We start from the raw sequence: 24,343 nt of genomic DNA, 5'->3' as shown, positions 1-24,343 counted from the left end.
CAGTATTTGTAGAATAGCAACTGAAAGAGTAATGAAGTAAAAAGTTGGTTGGGGGTATTTATATCTTTCTTTTTAAAAAGGGAATGCTTCTTGTGTTTCTTGATTCACTATAGATTTGATTTGCCCTGATTTTCAGCTCAGAGTAAGGGATCCCAGGTTTTTGAACTGTGAGGACATAGTCCAGGCTTCACCATCTATGAGAACTGTAAACACAGTACCTAGACAGCAATTCTAGATGTGCAAATTTACGACCCTACACAAAAAGAGGTGTTAGATGTCAAAACATCATTTACTCTTCTGGCTTTATTTTCTACAAAAGTAGCAGGAAAATAAATAATATCTATGTAATACTTCATGGAGTTTTGAGGACAAACATAAACGAGACATAAAGATGCTTTGAAAAAGTAAAAAGCATTTCAAAAAACCAAACACAGGGATTTTTGTGGGTGTATATCACAGTTTCAAAGACATGAGCATTATGACCAAAGTATCTGGGCAGACCGCTTCTCAGAAACTTGATCACAATGAAGATAGGAACAAATGGAGAGAGAGAAAGTTTGTCACATGTGAATTAATGCTTAGCCGTGGGAGGATAATACAAATATACAGATATGAAAATGAGAAATGAGAGAAAACTAGCCAGACCATACTTTCCCCAGGTACCAGCCCAGGTCTGGTTTGTGCAATGCACTTTTATTTTTAGATGGCTAGATGGCTAGGTGGCACACATATTTGTCCTTTTTTTTTTGAGACGGAGTCTCGGTCTGTCGCCCAGGCTGGAGTGCAGTGGCGCAATCTCAGCTCACTGAGAGATCCGCCTGCCGGTTCACGCCATTCTCCTGCCTCAGCCTCCCAAGTAGGTGGGACTACAGGCGCCCACCACCACACCTGGCTAATTTTTTTGTATTTTTATTACAGACAGGCTTTCACTGTGTTAGCCAGGATGGTCTCGATATCCTGACCTCGTGATCCGCCCACCTTGGCCTCCTAAAGTGCTGTGATTACAGGTGTGAGCCACTGCGCCTGGCCACGTATTTGTTCTTGAGATGAAGTTCCAAGTAGTTTAAATAGAAACCAGATCTTGGTTTCTAGATACCATTCTCCAAAAAATGGTTGATTCCAAGGCTATGGCAGCAAAAGTTTAGAGAAAGCCTGGACTGTGTTATCATGTCATAAAATAAAGAAGTGAGGCCAGGCATAGTGGCTCATGCCTGTAATCCCAGCACTTTGGGTGGCCTAGGTGGGAGGATTGCTTGAGCACAGTAGTTCTAGAGCAGCCTGGGCAACATAGCAAGACCCTCTTGCCACAAAAAAAATTTTTTTAATTATCCAGACTGGATGGTGTGCACCTGTAGTCCCAGCTACTCGGGAGGCTGATGAGGGAGAATCATTTGAGCCTGGGAAGTTGAGGCCACAGTGAGCTGTGATTGCACCACTGCACTCCAGCCTGGGTGACAGAGTGAGACCTTGTCTCAAAAAAAAAAAGCTCAAAAGTGATGAGGACAAGCCATAAGAACACAGGATCTGACTTAAAGAGGATTCCGTTGGGCAAAGCGGGAACCATTAGAGCATCAAAATGAATGACAAAAAGGCATTTTTTTTTTTTTTTTTTTTTTTGAGATGGAGCAGCCTGTCGCCCAGGCTGGAGTGCAGTGGCACAATCTCGGCTCACTGCAACCTCTGCCTTCCACGTTCACATGATTCTCCTGCCTCAGCCTCCCAAGCAGCTGGGATTACAGGCACCTGCCACCACGCCTGGCGAATTTTTCTATTTTTAGTAGAGATGGGGTTTTGTCATGTTGGCCAGGCTGGTCTCGAACTCCTGACCTCAGGTGATCCACCCACCTCGGCCTCCTGAAGTGCTGGGATTACAGGCATGAGCCACCATGCCTAGCCTGAAAAATATTTTCTAAAAATGAAGATAGAGAAGAAGGAAAAATTATTCTTTACATATGAATGCTAACTAAGAAATGTTGAAGGTGATTGAATTAGAAACTTACCTTTTGCAATGACCATAGTACTAACTGACTTAGGCAAGATCACCACTGGAGGCTGAGATCATTGGGTCAAAGACTGTTAAGAAACAGGATGGTCCCATCCTGGTGAACACTGTGAAACCCCGTCTCTACTAGAAATACAAAAAAAAAATTAGCCGGGCATGGTGGTGGGAGTCTGTAGTCCCAGCTACTAGGGAGGCTGAGGCAGGAGAATGGCATGAACCCAGGGGCGGAGCTTGCAGTGAGTGGAGATCGTGCCATTGCACTGTAGCCTGGACGACAGAGCGAGACTCCGTCTCAAAAAAAAAAAAAAAAAAGAAAAGAGAGGATGGTCAAGTAGCCTCAAAGTGTCAATTCCAGAAAACTTAATTACAAAGGAAAAGGTGACTTCAGAATAATCTGGCAGATACCACCTTAACTCAAACAAGACAGATTGACATTGCATACCTCCTTGTGAGATGCAACTGAGGCCATTTCATCATCCATAGAGTGTTCCTGCCATGAGAAAATTATTAGACTAGTGATTCTCAAACTTTGGTGTATTGCAGATACCTGGAGAACTAATAAAGAATACAGAGCCCCAGGCTTATCAAAGTATTAATAGGATAGAAAGAGATAGGACAGGGTGTAGGTCTCCGTGTTTTCACCAAGTTCCCAGAAGTTTCTGATTCATGTCCAACGTGACGTGTGTTTGGAACCAGTGAGTTAGAGAAATCCATATTTCACAAATTGCGAGATCTTCTGCAAGGCAGCTGCCCCATACTCTTCAGAAATACAGCGTAATAAAAGCCAAAAGAAGACTGGCCTGCTCCTGATTATAAAGGGGACTTTAGAGTTATGCCCACTAAATGCAATGTGTGACCCTGAATTGGCTCCGGGACCAGAAAAGGGTGGGAAAGACTAGAAAGAACATTAGCTATCAGAGCAATTTGAATAAAGACTGTATATGAAACACAGTTTGTGAACTATGGTTATTAATTTCATAAAACTGTAACCTCCACATGGGCAGAGATATCTTTAACTCACTACTGCACACCCAGCACCTATATAGGCCTAGCACATAGAAAATATTTAATACGTATATATATGTGTGTACATATCTCTATATCTATCTATCTATCTGTCTGTCTGTCTGTCTGTCTGTCTATAGAGAGAGTGAGTCTCTCTGTCCCCCCAGTCTATCTCTGCCTCCTGGGTTCAAGCGATTCTTGTGCCTCAGCCTCCCAGGTAGCTGGAATTACAGGCATGCACCACCACGCCTGGCTAATTTTTGTACTTTTAGCAGAGACGAGATTTCATCATGTTGGCCAGGCTGGTCTCACACTCGTGGCCTCAAGTGATTCTCCTGCCTCGGCCTCCCAAAGTGCTGGGATTACAGGTGTGAGCCACTGTGCCTGGCCTAATACATAATTTTAAATGAATTAATCTATACCTTTTAAAAAACTAAACTTTTTGATGACAATGTTCTACCAGAAGATGCTGCAAAACACACCATTAGAACTGTGAGCTTTCCTCCCAATTATTATGTTTACTTCTCTCCTATTCCGAAGTCTCGAGGCTCTACTTCATTCCCTCTAAGCCCAGGAAGAAAGAGACTGTCACAAGGTCAAATATCAGAGACTGGCTCCACTATTCTGCCAATATCTGAATCCTCCTTATAAACTTTTGTGCCAACATATTTTCAAAGTAAGGGAGTGAGTGTTTATGAGACTGCCCTGGAAATGAGAGGTGTGGTGATCTATGGCTAAATTGTTAGGCGATGCAAGACAGGCAGGCAGCCTAAATAGGTCAGGCTCTGCCAATAGGCATGGAGGTTCCAGGGCACCCACATCTGATACATATACAGGGAGACAATTGGAGAACAGATGAATAACCAGTATTAAACAAACACTTAGAACCAAGCTCTCAACTTCTGTACTTACCCTTCCACATTATAAGATTACATACAGAATAGACTTTAATTACAGCATTCTAATTGCTTAAATGCACCCTGCCACCAATGTACAATGACAATTTGAATTAGTAGCAGCAGGGCGTTCTGATGCAAAACTATTTTTTCTCTATTTAGAAAAAAGAAAAAATGCAAGGTGCTTACAACATAATCAAGGATTTTAGAGGAAGAAAGGATGAATCAGGAGGAAGAAAATCACAGTCATGATGTTAAAATTAAGCCTTTGACTAAAGAAGCCCTGGTAAAGTAGGTATCCAATCTGGCTGTTTTGCATGAATAAATATGCAGAGATACTTTCATTTTTAGGATTACATCTTCCATCCAATTGAACTGCTCATTTATTACTATTTTTGCTATAGGGAATACCATGTTTCAAATATTTTCACCAACATTCTTCTTGTATGTTATAATTGTGGTTGTATATGATCCAGTACTTCTTATAGATGAGAATTTTTTTTTTTTTTTGAGATAAAATTTCGCCCTTGTTGCCCAGGATGGAGTGCAATGGGGCGATCTCGGCTCACTGCAACCTCTGCCTCCCAGGTTCAAGCAATTCTCCTGCCTTAGCCTCATGAGTAGCTGGGATTACAAGCATGCACCACCACACCCAGCTAATTTTTGTATTTTTAGTAGAGATGAGCTTTCTCCATGTTGGTCAGGCTGGTCTTGAACTCCTAACCTCAGGTGACCCACCTGCCTCGGCCTCTCAAAGTGTTGGGATTACAGGCATGAGCCACTGTGCCTGGCAGATGAGAACATTTTATAACATAGTCCTCTTGGGAATTTTGTAATAATATCATCAATAACCACAAAAACAAGAAACATTTATTAAGTGCTTATTATCTGTTCCAAGAGCTTTGGATACATATTAATCCATAAGTCCTGTGAGGAGGTAATGTTATCACCCTTCCCCTTCATAGGTGGGGAGACTGAAGCTTAGGAAGATAGAATAGGCTGTCGCTTAAAGCCACCCAGCCTGTAGGTGATGGAGCTGAGATTTAAAGCTGGACAGTTAGGAATCCCCTACCTCTGATACCTGCTTCCCCCATGTCATGCATCAAGCCAAATTATGGACAGTCTCTCCAAGGGGTGTATAAACAATCTTGGCTGGTGTCCAACACCCCTGAACTACTGACTTCACTTCAACCAAGAGTAAACTGTACTCTTTTTTGTTTGTTTTGAGACAGGGTCTCACTCTGTCGCTTAGGCTGGAGTGCAGTGGCACGATCTCAGCTCAAGTGATTCTCGTGCCTCAGCCTCCCAAGTAGCTGGGACTACAGGCGTGCCCCACCACACCTGGCTAATTTTTGTATTTTTAGTAGAGACAGGGTTTCACCGTGTTGGCCATCCTGGTCTTGAACTCCTGGCCTAAAGCGATCTGCCCGCCTCAGCCTCCCAAAGTGCTGGGATTACAGGCGTGAACCACCATGCCCGGCCTCATGTATTCTTTATAAATTTAAAGTTGTAACCATTTGTGGCTCATTTAACAAGTTTCCCTGAAATGGATATCTTTATCTATTTCCTTTTCTTTTCTTTCTTTCTTTTCTTTTAGAGACGGGTTCTTGCTCTGTCACCCAGGCTGGAGTGCAGTGGCATGATCATAGCTCACTGCAGCCTCAACCTGCAGGCTCAAGCAATCCTCCTGCCTTGGCCTACAGCGTAGTCAGGACTACAGGTGCATGTCACCAAACCCAGCTCTCCAGTCTATTTCTTAACAAATTGACCTTGCAAAGTTTCCCCAAAATAGCATTCATCTTAGGCCAACTTAATTATGAAATGGAAGTCTTCTATCCATTCAATTTCTTCTTTCTGAAAAATATAAAGGTAGCCCTTCAAACCTCCTCCTTAGGGCTCTTAGGCATGTGACGCACTGCAGGAAGGAAAATGACATCTGCTTCTACTGTGGGTGAAAAAAATAGATGACAGATAGATGACAGATGTACAGGTAAATAGGTAGAAAGATGGACAGAAATAGTTGGTATGGATAAGTTTGGTTTTGTAAGTTTCTTTGCCATATTTCTTTTGAAATACAAGATTTGTGTCTTTAAGGAGATCAACCAAGCATTTTCTCTTTTTCTTTCTTTTTTTTTTTTTTTTGAGATGGAGTCTTGCTCTGTCACCAGACTGGAGCGCAGTGGCAGAATCTCGGCTCACTGCAACCTCCACCTCCCAGGTACAGGCGATCTCCTGCCTCAGCCTCCCAAGTAGCTGGGACTACAGGCGCCCGCCATCATGCCCGGCCAATTTTTGCATTTTTAGTAGAGACAGGCTTTCACCATGTTGGCCAGGATGGTCTCGATCTCTTGACCTCATGATCCGCCCGTCCTCGGCCTCTCAAAGTGCTGGGATTACAGGCGTGACCCACCGTGCCCGGCCCCAACCAAGCAGTTTCAAAAGCAGGAAACATACAAAGAAATTTGATTTATTTTAAAAAACTGAAAAAATATATTATGAAACATTTTCATTCACTGGTGCTCAAATTCCTAGTTTATAAAATTTTATATTTTCAGCTGAATGGACCATCTGCCTCCTCCACTTTCCCTTTCAAGCATTTATCATAGTATTTTTATATGACTTTTTTTGAGTCACAGTTTAGCTGTAATGCAATTCTTGTAGCCCATTTCTGAGACCATGGTGTACCAAAAATATCAGTAGTAGGCTTAAATGTTTTAGGATAATTCATATTAAATCACACCATTATGAAATACAGGTCTTCCAGCTGGATTTTTAGTAGCTTGTCTTGACGTATTCCACAAATATTTGAGTGTCTGCTTGGGCTGGCGATATACCAGTGAACAAATAATTCAGCCTTTGTAAATTTACCCTGGCTAGTGCCAACTGGAGGGCATTTTCCTTGTCCTCTGCTTTAATGACTATGTCCTTGTACGTCTTTGGGCCTCAGTTTTTTGTCCATGAAAAGGAGGAACAATGATCTTCTCCTTTACCCTCTTAGGGAGGTGACAGCCAAAGATCACAGCACAATGAAAAGGCCCTGAGGACATGGGATTCAAGATGACAGGTATAACGAGCTATTATTATGAAAACTTTGATTTTCACAAACGCACAAGGCAGTATATATCTTAATGCTCACAGTTAAAGACAAACATAATTTGAATGTCAGAAAAACATGTGGAAAACCTGTGAAATGGAGATAGGTGAAATATTCATTATAAAACTTTCAATAGTCCTTTAAAATATAATAATAGGCCAGGCACAGTGGCTCACGCCTGTAATCCCAGCACTTTGGGAGGCCAAGGCAGGTGGATCACCAGAGGTCAGGAGTTCAAGACTAGCCTGGCCAACACGGTGAAACCCCATCTCTACCAAAAGTACAAAAAAATTAGCTGGGCATGGTGGCAGACGCCTGTAATCCCAGCTGCTCGGGAGGCTGAGGCAGGAGAATTGCTTGAATCTGGGAGGCGGAGGTTGCAGTGAGCCAAGATTGCGCCACTGCACTCCAGCCTGGGTGACAGAGTGAGACTGTCTCAAAAAAAAATAAAAAATAAAATAAAATAAATAAAATACAGTAATAGATTTCTTCTTTGTGGACTGGCTAGTCTTCAAACCAGCTCTGATGTTTAGTTTAGTGACTTTACTTGATCAGTATCAGTCTTCTGATGACTAGTTATCATAAGAAGATACATTCACAAGTCTTTTATTTATTTATTTATTTATTTACTTATTTATTTATTTATTTTTTGAGACAGAATTTCACTCTGTTGCCCAGGCTGGAGTGCAGTGGTATGATCTTGGCTAACTGCAACCTCTACCGCCTGGGTTCAAGTAATTCTCCTGTCTCAGCCTCGTGAGTAGCTGGAACTACAGGCGTGCACCACCATACTCAGTTAATTTATTGTTTTTAGTAGAGATGGCTAAACTTTGTATTTCTAGGTTTTACCATGTTGGCCAGGCTGGTCTTGAACTCCTGGCCTCAGGTGATCCGCCTGCCTTGGCCTCCCAAAGTGCTGGGATTACAGGCATAAGCCACTGCGCCCGGCCCATTCACAAGTCTTTTTTGTTTTGTTTTGTTTTGTTTTGAGACGGAGTCTCGCTCTGTCGCCCAGGCTGGAGTGCAGTGGCGCAATCTCGGCTCACTGCAAGCTCCGCCTCCCGGGTTCACACCATTCTCCTGCCTCAGCCTCTCCAAGTAGCTGGGACTACAGGCGCCCGCCACCACGCCTGGCTAATTTTTTGTATTTTTTAGTAGAGATGGGGTTTCACTGTGTTAGCCAGGATGGCCTCGATCTCCTGACCTCGCGATCCGCCCGCCTCGGCCTCCCAAAATGCTGGGATTACAAGCGTGAGCCACCGCGCCCGGCCATTCACAAGTCTTAATACAGAACTTACAGCTTACAACATTTGATTTCTGTTACTGATCCTTTAAATTATTTCTAAATCTTGAAATGAGTTGAGGATTAAAACACATACACTCGTATGTGTGTACACACACACACACACATTCACATATGCAAACACTCTGAAATCCCAAATGCTAAAACTCAGCCAGGTTAGCAGATATTCTGAATGTATTTTAGTTCTTGGTACTACTAAAATTGTTGGTTGCTGAACTACATGGAATAATGCCAGGACAAGAACCATAAATGTGATGCTAACAGTAACGGACCAGTTACAGAAAAATATGCTTCATGTTCTGTTCAGTTAAATTGCACTGAGACTAATCCTCTTATCTCAAGGCATTATAAATATGGATAGTAATGGGTCTTTCCATGAATGTGTACTTTAAAAAAGTCTCTTTGCTATAAACAGGCAGCTAGAACTCTACGAAAGTAGGAAAATATCTCTCTAAGTTTTAGGAGAACCCTTCTCAGAAACAGTCACATTTTGATTATTCAGAAGCTCATTATTGACTTTTGGGGATTCATTTTTCCAATTTTTCTTCCATTCCTTCTTTGGTGCTGCCTACATGGTAATTTTAGCTCTAGGAAAAAGAAAGAAGGAAAGTCAATTACATTCAGGGCACTTTGGCTGAATGGTTGGGATGGGAGCCTATACTGGAAGACTTGGCTAGAATGAGGTTTCAGGATTAACTGAATTCCCTCAATGTAGTATATGCTCAACGTCCCTCTCTCCTGGAGGCAACCAAAATTTGATGACTTATTTCTTCAGAGCTCTAAGAAAAAATGTTTGAATCTAAGAGCAGAGAAGTATGTCAACCTATCATTGCAGCTGACTTTACAGTGATTCTCCTATGTCTCCAAAAGGCACTTACAGCAAGGATGGCAGCAGAGGTTATAACAGATATGCTGAAACTCCTGTGCTTTAAAATCTGATCATACAATGCTGAAATTGTATTCTGATAGGTTCAGCATATTACATTTCAAGGTTATAAGTAAAGTATCAACTCTGGAAAATTGAATTTAGAAACAGTAGCTCCACCTTAGGGAGAGAAAACAGAGTAAGACTGAAAGCTGAAAATGTCTAATTTTATGGTTGTTACTCAGAATTGATTTTTAATTTGGCTTGATCTTTTCACAAGTCTATTTTGCAAAATTTGATCAATTTAGTTGCCAGTGTAAACTACATTTATTTTGCTCACTTGACAAGTATTTACTAAGGGCCTATAGTGCATGCCAGGTTCTGTGCTAGTGTTTGGGGAGATAAAGATGAACCCGGGTCTCAAGAGGTAGTGCAGTTGCGAGGAGTTACTGATGGATAAAGGAAAAATTCAACATAATAGGAAGAATTAGAAGAAGTATTTAAAGGATGTTTTGGAGGTTGAAAGAATTTAACTCCCTGTAGGAAACAGTGGTGGTAGACAAAAAAAAAAAAAAAAAAAGAATTTCTTAAGGGGAAGAGACTAGAGCTGAATTCAAAAGGATGAGTGGAAATTTGCCAAAGGAAAGTGAAGGGAGATAGGAAGGCATTCAGCAGAAGGACAAGTATATCAAAAAGGCATGGAGGCTTGAGAAAGACTAGGATGCATCATCAGGGAAGGAGGAGTTACTTCAGTATGACCACAGGGTGAGTATGGAAAGAGCCTAGATTGATAAGCCAGGGCTTGCACGTCCTATCAAGGGGCTTGCTACACCATAGCAGTGGTAACAGTAGCAAAAATATAAATAGCAAAACGGAGTCTGTCAGACACTCTTTTATATAGTTTGCATATATATTAACTCATCCATTAAGGTAGAAACTTATTATTTCCACTTTAAAGTTGATGAAACAAAGGCTTAAAAATGTAAGTACGATGCCCAGGATAGAGCTAAGGCCAGACTCCCCACCACCCCATTATGCACCTCCTCTGTAGCTGGCAGGGGACTGGCTAAGATGTTAAGCAGGGGAGATGGCTAAGTCTTGTTGATTTCACATTCTAAAATGCCTCCATTTTGCCATCTATTTGTTGATTCTTTATTTTTATTTATTTATTTATTTTTTTTTGAGATGGAGTCTCACTCTGTCACCCAGGCTGGAGTGCAGTGGCACCATCTCAGCTTACTGCAACCTCTGCTTCCCCAGTTCAAGCAATTCTCATGCCTCAATCTCCTAAGTAGCTGGGACTACAGGTGCATGCCACCAGGCCTGGCTAATTTTTGTATTTTTAGTAGAGACGGGGTTTTACCACGTTGGCCAGGCTGGTCTCGTACTCCTGACCTCAAGTGATCCACTTGCCTTAGCCTTCCAAAGTTCTTGGATTACAGGCATGAGCCACTGCACCCAGCCTATTTGTTGATTCTTTAATCATTCACTCCTTCATTTACCCATTCAATAACCTTTTATCTAACATCTAGGTCCTAGGGATTCCCACATAAATGAAACCTGGTCCTAGCCACACTGTGCTAGCTTATATTTAATGAAATTAAAATGTGAATTTTCAAGGCCTTCCTATGCTCTTTCCCCAGGCTGCATACTCATTCTTAAAACAGAATAACATATGGCATGAGGATGAAGAGTGGACAAGAGGTCACAGTAGCTGAAATATATAAAATGCTAAAAGTGTAACAAAACTGATTTCAACCAAGCAATTGATCTCCACCAAACAAAAATGTATGCACAAAAGAAATATGTCAACATAATACAATTTATGCTCTAATATTGAGATTATGGATCTTTTTGATTTGTTATACTTTTCTGCATTTTCTAAATTTTCTACAATTAATAAGCATTACCTTTAACAACAGGAAAAAAAATGTTAGTTGTCTTTAGTAGCAAGCCTTTGCTGTTCTAGACAAGGCAATTAGAAATTTTCAACATTCACTGAGCTTTATCCAGTGAGAAAAATGCCCAAGTGTTTTTGTAATGGATGAAAACTGATCAGCAAAATGTTTTTATTCTCTCTCTCTTTTTTTTTTTTGAGACAAGTTCTCACTCTGTTATCCAGGCTGGAATACAGTGGCACAATCATGGCTTCCTGCAGCTTTGACCTCATGGGTTCAAGTGATCCTCCTGCCTCGCCATCCCAAGTAGCTAGGACCACAGGCATGTATCCAGCTAGTTTTTTAAATTTTTTGTAGAGATAGGGTCTCTGCATTGCCCGGGGTGGTCTCGAACTCCTAGGCTCAAGTGATCCACCTGTCTCAGCCTCCCAAAATGCCGGGATTACAGGTGTCATCTACCATGCCCAGCCATTTTTATTATCTTGATACAGCTTTGAAGAGGCAAATTTTAATGAATATACTGATTTTTTCTTTATTTTTCTGATTTAAAACTAATTCAAGCTTCCTGTTAAAAAATTGGAAAAGTATAACTTAGAAAGCAAAAGCTTTTCCAATCTCACTCTCAGAAATAATAAACATTTATACTATGCTATATTTTTATATTTCTTCCTATGAGTACATTTCATATACATAAGCAAATAATAAAGTTAAAAACAATAATACTATATTCACTGTTCTGTGCCTTCTTTTAATATTTAAAGCATTAGACTGTTTTCATGTTAGCTAAGGAAGGCTAGCCTATTCTTGTCAATGGCTGTACAATATCCTATCATATGAATGATTTGCAATTTATATAATGAATTCCTATTCAAGTATATTTGGGCAGTTTCCAGTTTCCTACTATTAGAAATAATGATGTAAAATATGTTTTTATAGATATCTTTTCCTATTTCAATAAAATCTTCCAAAGAATAGATCCCTACAGCTGGTAGAGTCCTGCATGACAAGATGTATTCTCTTTTTTTGAGACAGACAGGGTCTTGCTCTGTTGCCCAGGCTGGAGTGCAGTGGCACAGTCATGGTTCTCTGCAGCCTGAAACTCCTGGGCTCAAGTGATCCTCCCACCTCAGCCTCCTGAGTAGCTGGGACTACAGGCGTGCACCATCATGCCTGGCTAATTTTTTTTATGGTTTGTAGGAACAGGGTTTCACCATGTTGCCCAGGCTGGTCTCAAACTCCTGGGCTCAAGCAATCCACCTGCCCTCAGACTCCCAAAGTACCATGCTCCACCTTTAGGTGTACCCTTAATTTTAATGGAAATGGCCAAATTGCCTTCCTAAACTGCATTGGCTTTCAAGAGAACTTTGATACCTCCAGGTTCACACTCAGAAATGTAAGTGGCATTAAGATTCTAGGGACTGGGCTGGACACAGTGGCTCATGACTGTAATTCCAGCAATTTGGGGGGCTGAGGCGTGCAGATCACCTGAGGTCAGGAGTTCGAGACCAGCCTGGCCAATATGGTGAAACCCCATCTCTACTAAAAATACAAAAATTAGCCCGGCATGGCAGTGCATGCCTGTAGTCCCAGCTACTTGGGAGGCTGAGGCAGGAAAATCGCATGAACCTGAGAGGCAGAGGTTGCAGTGAGCCGAGATTGTGCCACTGCACTCCAGCCTGGGCGACAGAACAAGGCTCTGTCTCAAAAAAAAAAAAAGAGATTCCAAGGATATTGATATGTTAAGAGCATTGTTTTCAGATGATAGGCTGAGACTCTCACGAAGTCGGCTAATGAAAGGGCACACCTAATAAGGTCTTGGTTAAGAAATGGGGTAAGAGGGAGGATAAAAATAAACATGATTGCATAGCCTTGCAATAACCCTATTTTTTAATAGGATTACTAATGTTTGGCTCACTTGTCTTTCCGTATTTATTTAAAGTACAAAGACATGAGTACTTATTAGAAAAGAAAATGGAGCCCCATGAAGTCTACTAAAGCCTTACGGAGCCATTTTCTTCTCCATTTTGTTATGTTTGTTACGCTATCTACTCCTGATAAGCTGGAGGAGGGGAGGTCCTAACTGGTTTGGTACTCAGGTCAGTATCTCTTGACTAATTACAAAGATGTTTTATTTAAAGAATCAAAATAAACCTAGGTTTTATCGTGGGGCCAGATCTAACATAGAGCAACACCCAGGAGGCTTATGGTCATCTTTTTTGGCTTTATTATTTAATGATATGGTATATGTGTTGAACAGCATTTTCTTTCTTTCTTTTTTTTTTTTTTTTTTGAGACAGAGTGTTGCTCTGTTGCCAGGCTAGAGTGCAGTCGTGCAATCTCAGCTCGCTGCAACCTCCGCCTCCCAAGTTCAAGCAATTCTCCTGCCTCAGCCTCCCGAGTAGCTGGGATTACAGGCACGCCCCACCACACCTGGCTAATTTTTGTATTTTTAGTAAAGACTGGGTTTCACCATGTTGGCCAGGATGGTCTTGATCTCCTAACCTCGTGATCCACCTGCCTTGCCCTCCCAAACTGATGGGATTACAGGCGTGAGCCACAGTGCCTGGCCATTGAACAGCATTTTCTTTTTCTTCTTCTTTTTTTTTCTTGAGACAGAGTCTCGCTCTGTCTCCTAGGCTGGAGTACAGTGGCCCGATCTTGGCTCACTACAACCTCTGCCTCCCGGCCTCAAGTGATTCTCCTGCCTCAGCCTCCTGAGTAGCTGGGTCTACAGGTGTCCGGCACCTCACCCGGCTAATTTTTGTATTTTTAGTAGAGACACGGTTTCACCATATTGGCCAGGCTCGTCTCGAACTCCTGACCTTGTGATCCCCCCGCCTCAGCCTCCGAAAGTGCTGGGGTTACAGGCGTGAGCCACCGCACCTTGCCTGAACAGCATTTTCAAAAGTGTGTTTGGCAGTCCATTATTAAGTATTGCTTTAAAAAAGAATTGCACATACAGATAAGTTTGGAAAATATTAGGTTAAACCAAATCAAATAGGTTAATTTATTGCAGGACTTCTTGAAGCCTTTATTATTTGTTTTTCTTTTTAGAGGCAGGTCTCACTCTTGTCACCCAGGTGGGAGTGCAGTGGCATGATGATGGCTCACTGCAGCCTCAAATTCCTGGGCTCAAGTGATCCTCCCACCTCTGCCTCCTGAGCAGCTAGGACTGCAGGCACACACTACCTTACTTGGCTATTTTTAAAATTTTTTGTAGACACAGCATCTTGCTATGTTGCCCATGCTGATCTTGAACTCCCGCCCTCAAGTGATCCTCTTACCAGTCCTCCCAAAGTGGTGCGATTACAGGCGTGAGCCACCCCATTGGCCCCAAATTGCTTTTTTTTTTGTTGTTTTTTTGAGACAGGATCTTGCCCTGCCGCCCAGGCAGGAGTGCAGCAGCGCAATCTCGGCTCACTGCAACCTCCACCTCCTGGGTTCAAGCGATCCTCCCACCTCAGCCTCTGAGGTAGCTGGGACTACAGGCATGTGCCACCGCACCTGGCTAATTTTTTTTTTATTTTTTGTAGAGATGGGGTTTCACCATGTTGTCCAGGCTGGTCTGGAACTCCTGGGCTCAAGTGATCTGTGTGTCTCAGCCTCCCAAAGTGCTGGGATTAGAAGCATAAGCCACCATGCCCTGCTCCAAATTGCTTTTTATACTACTTTAGGAAACAGTAATAAGTAACATCAAGGAATTTCAGGCATGCTCAATCTCTCCAAGGTCCCTGACATCTTTTAGAAATATTGTGTCTTACAAAGTATCATCAGACACATTACTTTTAAATTAAACACAACACATACCGTCACATAAAGGATAAGGGTAATAAATAAACAAATAAACACATACAAATGAAAAAATCCTTAAGACTTAGGACTTTTAGGCCACAGGAAGGTATATTTGCTAAGTATTTTACTGCTAATGCAGCACTCGTCAGAGACCCCGACCCTTAATAGGAATGCAATGATGTTTTAATTGAATGAATGAAGACAGACAAATATGGTTTCTGGGGCCAGACTACATAGATCTGATCACTCCAGTGCTAATAAACTACTCAAGCTTGGCCAAATTGTTTAACCTGTTTATGCCTCCAGTTCCTTATTTGTTGAAGTAGTAATAAATAACTGTATCAGTTGTTGTGAGTGTTAAATGAGCTAATACACAAAAAAAAGTCAGTGATTTCTATTTGGTGAGTTGTTTATTGCTTCTTTTAGAGACAGGGTCTTGCTCTGTTGTCCAGGCTGGGATGCAGTGGCATGATCATGGCTTACTGTAACCTCAAACTCCTGTGCTCAAGTGATCTTCTTGCCCCAGCCTCCTGAGTAGCTAGAACTACAGGCACATGCCAGCATGCCTAGCTACGGGTGAGCTCTTAAGAGTTGAGTTGCTATCCTCCTCCTCCTCCTCTTCCTCCTCCTCCTCCTCTTCCTCTTCCTCCTCCTCCCCCTCCCCTCCCCCTCCCCCCTCCCCCTCCTCCTCCTCCTCCTCCTTCCCACCTCTGCAGAAAAGAGAGCTGAGGCTGCGTATGGTCTCTACCACAGAGCACCTCATAAGCCCTACTTGCTTTTCCACATTTTCTGTCTTTTCATTATTACCATATTTATATACACACCAAAAGAGACAAGATGGCCAATACTATTTTAACTTGCCAAGCCTGTCTTCAGATTGCTGATTTAAAAAAAGGGCTGTGGTGTTCCATGTTGGCTGATTACTAAAATCACAGATATGGTCAAGGGCACCTCCAAGAATAATAACCTGGGGCAAGCCTACAGTCCTGCTTCATGCATTTAGGCTTTTCCTAGCAGGAGCAGGTTGCCCAAGGTAGACCACAGCCATGTTGAATGCTTCCCGGGTTCCCCAGTATCACTTTCAGCATTTCCACATCACCACACCTGGCACAGGTGGTTGTTTTGTGAAGACAAGGTGTGCCCCGCTGCATTCTCACCGAGGAAGCCAAACAGGTTCAGGGGCCCTCACTTGAACAACAACCCAGACAGCAGCAGGCACTCTCCTCTGAAACACTTGACCCACAGGGGCAGTTCCTACCTAGTTTTCTTACAGGTTCTCTTCCAGCATGAGGGCTAGTACACTCCTGAAATACCCCTCTAGAAGTGGTGCTTTGTCCCGAGTCCAGCCCATAAAAGTCATCTGGCCCCTAAGGTACAGAAGCAACTTATTAACTACCATGGGCTAAGAGCATCAACATGTACAACAATGTTCAGAATTAAAGGAAAGAGGGAGTTTAAACTCAGGATGTCATGGATATGCCTCCCCCATGAATAGGCATGTGATGCCAGAGTCCATGACATTAACCACCACACTTGCTGCCTGTCATTGAGCATGTCCATGACATTAACCACTGCAAACTCTGCCTCCTGGGCTCAAGTGATCCTCCCACCTCAGCCTCCCAAGTAGCTGGGACCACAGGTACATGTCACCAAGCCTGGCTAATTTTTGTATTTTTTGTAGAGATGGAGTTCACTATGTTGCAAAGACTGGTTTTGAACTCCTGAGTTCAAGCAATCTGCCCACCCTGGCCTCCCAAAGTGCTGAGATTACAGGCATGAGCCACCACACCGGGCTGAAATTTTCTTCTTCTTCTTTTTTTTTTTTTTTTTTGAGACAAAGTTTCGCTCTTGTTGCCCAGGCTGGAGTGTGATGGCACGATCTCGGCTCACCACAACCTCTGCCTCCTGAGTTCAAGCAATTCTCCTGCCTCAGCCTCCGAAGTAGCTGGGATTACAGCCATGCGCCAGCATGCCTAGCTAATGTTTTTTCTATTTTTAGTAGAGACGGGGTTTTTCCATGTTGGTCAGGCTGGTCTCGAACTTCCAACCTTAGGGGACCCGCCCACCTCAGCCTCCCAAAAGTGCTGGGATTATAGGCGTGAGCCACCGTGCCCAGCCTGAAATTTCTTCTTCACATATAATTCTCACTCATTCTTTGATGAAGGTTGTAATTAGTGTTGACTTCAGTATTGTTAATTGTTATTCAGTAATACCTGGAAAATGAAATGATTAACTTTATGGATGTTTAATTTCTTAGTAAATGTAGCTATTTTCATGTGTTTTCCCCTAGCCAAATTACACATTTTTGCTTCTTGCTTGACTTCTTGGGAAACAAGGGTTGATTATTCAGCAACACTCATTCATTTGTTGAGTCAACAACAATTCACTGAATGCCCAATGTGTGCCACATTTCATATATAAAATTTGCTGGCCGGGCACGGTGGCTCATGCCTGTAATCCCAGCACTTTGGGAGGCTGAGGCGGGCGGATCACGAGGTCAGGAGTTCAAGACCAGCCTGACCAACATGGTGAAACCCCGTCTCTAGTAAAAATACAAAAATTAGCTGGGTGTGGTGATGCGTGCGTGTTAATCCCAGCTACTCAGGAGGCTAAGGCAGGAGAATCGCTTGAACCCAGAAGGCGGAGGTTGCAGTGAGCAGAGATCACACTACTACACTCCAGCCTGGGCGACAGAGTGAGACTCTGTCTCAAAAAAAAAAAAAAAAAAAATTTTTTTTTCCTTAGAGTATTTTTCACAAAAGTGAAAAATCTTTATTCCTTTTTCAGACCATTGTGGATACCCAAACTCAGAAACCAGGCACAATTATTTCTTTCAACACATTGAAGGGTCACCAATGGCTTATTCTCTATGCAGTATGGGCAATTATATTTACAAAACCCATTGAGAGCCACCCAGTTTTTCAAATGACACACTCTTGAGGGTGAATTTTATAAATCCGTATTTATGCAGCTGTGCAGAGCTTCAGCAACTGTATCAGATCTTATCACAAGTCATATTTCTTACTAAACAAGTGTGTAAGAAGACATTGTGGTTTTATCAGTGTTTGCAAATAAGAGCTCTCTTTTCTTGCCTGTGTATTTCTGTTCTCAGTGGAAGGAAGGAATTAGCTGTAGGGGGAAGCTGTCTGGCAGAGAAGAAATGTGTGTAGGGTGTGATCAGAGGTGTCAAACATCTCACTTGTGAGAAGAATACCCTCTGTGCAGTGTGGCGGGGGGGCCGTTCACTTTCAGATCTAGCTGTGAGTCCTGAGTTAACAGCAGCTACCAACCATCAGTGACTCACTTTTGCCAATCAATAAATCCACCTACCAGTGTCCTACAGCTGAAACTATGTTCTCATAAAACTTATTTGCCTCTGTGGCCATGGTTCAGCTGATACTCCTTATGTGGAATGTTCTCGAATAATCATACATCTTAAGAAATTACTTGAAAGCTGCTTTATCCAAACAGTTACCTGATCCTGGAACATCTCTAGGAATTTGTTACCAGCCATCTGCATTATATATACATATTTGGAGACGGAGTCTCGTTCTGTTGCCAGGTTGGAGTGCAGTAGTGCAATCTTGGCTCAATGCAACCTCTGCCTCCCAGGTTCAGGCGATTCTCCTGCCTCAGCCTCCCGAGTAGGTGGGATTACAGGTGCCCATCGCCACCCCCAGCTAATTGTTGTATTTTTTGTAGAGACAGGGTTTCACTATGTTGGCAAGCTGGTCACGAACTCCTGACCTCAAGTGACCCACCCGCCTTGGCCTCCCAAAGTGTTGGGATTACAGGTGTGAGCTACCACACCCAGCCATCTGCATAATAATTAGATAGAAAATATCCAACTCTAAATTCCTACAAATAAAATTTTAAAAATTATCTCAATAACAGTCATAGTGCCTTACAATATTATGTTCTGTAAAAGTTTTAAATTATTTGACAAGTCATGAAACACTCCCATTTAGAAAGGAGCTCCCAGGCCAGGCACGGTGACTCGCACCTGTAATCCCAGCAATTTGGGAGGCCGAGGTGGGTGAATCACTTGAGGTCAGGAGTTTGAGAACAGTCTGGCCAACACGGTGAAACCCCATCTCTACTAAAAATACAAAACATTAGCTGGGCGTGGTGGCAGGCGCCTGTAGTCTCAGCTACTCGGGAGGCTGAGGCAGGAGAATCACTTGAGCCCAGGAGGCAGAGGTTGCAGTGAGCTGAGATCGCACCATTGCACTCCAGCGTGGGCAACAAGAGTGAAACTCCATCTCAAAAGAAAACACACACAAAATAAAAAAAACAAAAAACAAACAACAACAACAACAACAACAAAGACAGAAAGGCGGTCCCAGCAACTGACATTCATAAAATGCAGTAGCATTTAAAGGAATTCTGCTTTTCCTTGCTTTCTCAAGACAAACAGAATTTAGCATACGGAGGTACAAGAGAAAGGTCATGAGCTGAAAATCTGCATTCTAACCACCTTTGCATTAGCAACAGAGAAAACACTTGATCAATGCCAAGTAGGCAGTGAAAAATATTACAAGGAGCGATTGTATTTCTCCACACAGGAGAGGATAGCCAACTGTGGTTTATGAAACGTGTTCCTGACTCAGTAAACACTGTGTTTGAAAAGCTGTGTTTGTTATACAGGTGTCTACTCATCAGTCAACCCTTAGAGTTCTTAGGAAAACCTGAGTCTCAGAAAAGAGGGCTGTAGTAAAGCCTTTGATGCTGGGAACATTTTACTTTCCCCATAGACTCAGCCAAAAACTCTGCTTTGAATATTTACACTTCCAGCCAAGATGGAGTAATAGGGACTGAATTTATCCTCTTAACTGAAAACAAAAAACAAACAAAACAAAACAAAAACAAAAAACAGACAAAATATATAAAACAACAGTTTTCATAACGCTGAATATCCAGCAACAAAGACAGTGAACCTTGAATGAGGCGAGCCCTATGACTGTCCCCACTACTGTCAAGAGAGGGCTCCAGGCTGTGGAGGGAGAAACACAATGGAACACACTGAACTCCCCGAGCTAAGGAGATGCAGCAACTCCTTAGTCCAGGAGATCAAAATGAATAGAATTTGCAGAACAGTCTGCCAGAGAAAAGAGAGCTGTGAAGAGAGAGAACCCTGAAAATCTATAGAGGGTCTCCTTTGAGGATTCAGTAGAGCACTGATCATTCCATGTATGAAAAGAAACTACCCAAAGTTGGAGACCATCTGAAGGATAAGAGGGAAGAGTGCCTGATCCTTACACAGGGCTGGAGGTGGTGCCTATTCCCACCAGCCAGACTAACAAACTCATAATTCATGGGGCACTGAATAGAGTACTCAGGAAGATCAGTATGCAGAATAATTAGCTATAGAATGTGCACTGCTCTGGGCTAGACTAATAAATCATAAAAGCAAGACCTGAAAAAAACCAAACCATATTCAAGCAACAAAACTGCATCCCAAAACCAAACATCAAGAATATTTATAGGAATACAAAAAATATATAGCATTCAAAAAGATACAATTAAGAATGCCTAGCATCCAATCAAATATTGCCAGGCATGCACATAGGCAGAAAAACATGACCCATAACAAAGACAAAAATCAATCAAAAATACCCAGAACCGACACAGACATTAGGATAAACAGACAAAGGCATTAAAACAATTATTATAACTATATTTAATATGCTTAAAAAGTTAAATAGTCACATGCAAGATGTAAAAAGGATCCAAATCAAACCTCTAAAGATAGGAACTCTAAGGCCGAGCGCAGTGGCTCGTGCCTGTAAATCCCAGCACTTTGGGAGGCTGAGGTGGGAGGATCACCTGAGGTCAGGAGGTTGAGACCAGCCTGGCCAACATGGTGAAATCCCATCTCTACTAAAAATACAAAAAATTAGCCAGGTGTGGTGGCACATGCCTGTAATCCCAGCTACTTGGGAGGCTGAGGCAGGAGAATCGCTTCAATCCAGGAGGATTGTGGTGAGCCAAGATTGTGCCACTGCACTCCAGCCTGGGCAACAAGAGTGAAACTCTGTCCCAAAACATAAAACAAAAACAAAAACTCTAATATACAAAATGGGATTAATGGCAGATTAGATTGCAAAAAACAGATGAAACTGAAGACAAAGCAAGAGAAACTATACAAGATATCATATTCCCCCAAATCCCCACAAATGCAAAGCATTACTGTGTGACAAGTTCAAGTGGCCTAGTATATGTGTAATTGGGCTTTGCAAATGAGGCATACATGAGGCCAAAAAGAAAAAAAAAAAAAACAGCTAAAGAAATAATGGCTAAAATGTCTCCAAATTTGATGACAACTATAAACCAAGATGCTCAATAAATGCCAATGACACACACACATACACAAACACATGAAGAAAGCTATACCAAAGCACCTCATAATAAAATTCCTCAAAGCAGGCCAGGCACAGTGGCTCACGCCTATGATCCCAACACTTTGGGAGGCTCGAGTCAGGTGGATCACCTGAAGTCAGGAGTTTGAGACCAGCCTGGCCAATGTGGTGAAACCCCATCTCTAAAAAAATAACAAAAATTAGCTGGGTGTGGTGGTGCACACCTATAGTCCCAGCTACTTGGGAGGCTGAGGCAGGCGAATCGCTTGAACCTGGGAGGCAGAAGTTGCGGTGATCTGAGATGGCGCTACTGCACTTCAGCCTGGGCGACAAAGTGAGACTCCATCTCAAAAAAGAAAAAAAAAATTGCTCATAGCAGAAAAAAGAAAAAAGAGAAAAATTTAAAAGCAGCTAAAGATACTCCATACAGAAACACAAAGATAAAGATGACAGCAGACTTCTCATCAGAAACAATGGAAGCAAGAAGATAGTGAATCAATATTTCTGAAGTACGGAAAGAGAAAAACTGCCAACACAGAATCCTACATCATGTGAAATATCTTCCAAAACCAAAGGCAAATAAAGATGTCTTCAGGTACAAGCTGAAGGAATTCACCACCAGTAAGCCCACACTATAAGAAATGCTAAAGGAAGTCCTCCAGGCAGAAAGAATCATAACAGACAGAAATATTAACCTACACAAGTGAATGAAGAGCAACAGAAATGCTAACTCCATGGGTAAATATGTAAGACTTTTGGTACTGTTTAAATCTCTTTAAAGTTAACTGAATATTTACACAAAAATAATAATGTCATGTGCATCTGTAACTTATCTAAAAGTAAACTGTGTGACATCAATCAAATAAAGGCTGAGACAAAAAAATGGAAGTATACTATTGTAAGATTCTTATACTACATGTGAAGTGGTATAATATCATCTTGAAGGTAGACTTGATAAGTTAAAAATGTATACTATAAACCCTAAAGTAACCATGGAAACAACAAAGAGTTACAGCTAATAATCCAACAAAAGAGGTAAAATGAACACATAACACGCTCAATAAACCTAAAAGGAGGCCTGGAAACAGGCATGCAGTCTGGATAGGGAATTCTGAGATCCCCAGCATTGAGATCATAACGTACAAGGGAGGAGCCAGGCTCCACTGGGCATCTCTTGGCCCATGGCTTCCCTTCCCTTCCTCAGGAAGTTGCTTGAGAAGGCCACAGTGAAGGCTTTTAAAGCTATGCTAGTCTGCAAAAAGAAAAGACAAAAAACTGAGAGTGTTTAAAAACTTTTTTTGTTGTTGTTTTTGTCTTTCAGACAGAGTCTAACTCTGTCGCCCAGGCTGGAGTACAGTGGCACAATCTAGGCTCACTGCAACCTCTGCCTCCAGGGTTCAAGTGATTCTCCTGCCTCAGCCTCCCAAGTAGCTGGGATTACAGGCACACACCACCATGCCTAGCTAATTTTTGTATTTTTAGTAGAGATGGGGTTTCACTGTGCTGGCCAGGCTGGTCTCGAACTACTGACCTCGTGATCCACCCGTCTCGGCCTCCAAAAGTGCTAAGATTACAAGCGTGAGCCGCTGTGCCTGGCCGTAAAAGCTTTTATAGCAACATCCCAGTGTGGGATTATTTTTCTAGCAATGCATGTTTATTGAATTTTATAAAAGTGATCTGTCCTTGATGCATTAGATAGAAATAAAAAACAATAAAAGAAAAACCCTGTCCCTTACCACAGATAACTGAGATACTGCTTGAAAACATGTGGCTGTGAGCAGCCTTCCTTCCCTAGATTTAAGGTGGCACATGTGTGCAGGGATCAGAAGGCAGAAACTGAACTGAAATAATAAGGCTGGTTTTGAATTACTGTAAGTGTAGGGCAGACCTTATTGAAAAAGATTTCTGGCCTAGACGTTTTGATTATAATCTGATTGATCCATCTTTCTGTCTTTCTGGGTCACTCTGCGTCGATTATTTGCTGCATTTAAAGTAGTGGTGATTGTGCATATGCAGGATTCCCGTGCAGATGATTGTCTTTCCTACTCAGAATTTGAGAAAAGATAGCATTTGTGTATGTGTGTAGTTGCACGGTAGGACATATTCATGGAAAAGACTGTGGCCTTTTTTTTTTTCTTAGTTTGAATCCAAGAAGAGAGGCAAAACCATTTCTTCCTGTCATCCCAGTCGCTCTGGAGGCATCCAGTGAACACGACAAACGGGGCACCTACCTTGTGCACGCAGGCCTTTGCATTCAGGAAAAACAGCTCCACGGTGGTTTTATCCTTTAAAAACGATATGCTCTCAATGTAAAACCTGAAAAACAGCAGAGGAGTTTGTTCCTACAGATTTATTTTCATCTCTCAGCATTCCTCATTCAGTGTTCCCCAAAAGCAGGGCAAGAAGTTTGAGAAACCTGAGGAAGGTTGTGCTTTCTTTTCCTTTGTAAAAGAAATGTGCACCACACATACGTACATGATGGATGGATGTGTCTGTATACCTAAAATCTCTTTCACGATGTTTTTGTGTCTTGGAAGATGAGTTAAAGAGAAACCCCAAATGGTATCCAACCAAAAACAAACAAAAACAAAGGTTTATCTGTGTTGCTTATTCTTTGAAACATGTTCTGGGAGTTCATAATACCTCAGAGAGCTTCAAAACAAAGAGCAGGTGAACTCGGAGTTGAAAGCTGAAGTCGGCTGAGCAAGCACTACCTAACCGAACCCCAAAGCCTGCTTGAGGCTCGGGGGTTTTTAGACGGAGGGACCTGAGGGCCCCACGCCTACCTGACCCCCATTCACTGGGTGAGTTTCCATCACACTTTTCAATCACTCCTTTCTTCCTTCCCATCCTTCCAGGCCCTGGGTTTTCCTTTGGCTCAAAGGCAGGCTCTCAGCAGCCATCAATCTTGGTCTTTTCTCATGCAAATCAGGGTATTCTGGGCCTCACTGGCCCACTCCCTTTCTAGGATTTTGCTTGCTGGATCTGTGAAACCACAGGTTGCAGGCAGGCCCCTCTCTCTCAGGAGGGCTCTGACAGCTCCCGGGTGGGGAGGGGAGGAGGCTGAGTCTTTAACAACTCTGTTTTCATAATCCTTTACTGATGAGGCCGGCTTGCAAAGGCTGGCAC

General features: G+C 42.4%; 1 protein-coding gene across 1 annotated transcript in view; it reads right to left on the bottom strand.

Annotated features, from left to right (window-relative positions):
* Positions 1-24,343, bottom strand: part of FRMD4B (FERM domain containing 4B) — a 216,578-nt gene that overhangs the window by 95,861 nt on the left and 96,374 nt on the right. Inside the window, exon 5 of the mRNA XM_003264875.4 lies at positions 23,446-23,530. Coding sequence (XP_003264923.2) covers positions 23,446-23,530 — 85 coding nt within the window. The remainder of the gene's footprint in view (positions 1-23,445; positions 23,531-24,343) is intronic.

This window comes from Nomascus leucogenys, chromosome 21 (genome assembly GCF_006542625.1).
Source record: "Nomascus leucogenys isolate Asia chromosome 21, Asia_NLE_v1, whole genome shotgun sequence".
Classification (NCBI taxonomy): Eukaryota; Metazoa; Chordata; class Mammalia; order Primates; family Hylobatidae; genus Nomascus; species Nomascus leucogenys.
Note: the sequence above shows the minus strand (reverse complement) of the source record. Positions and strands in the feature narration are given on the sequence as shown.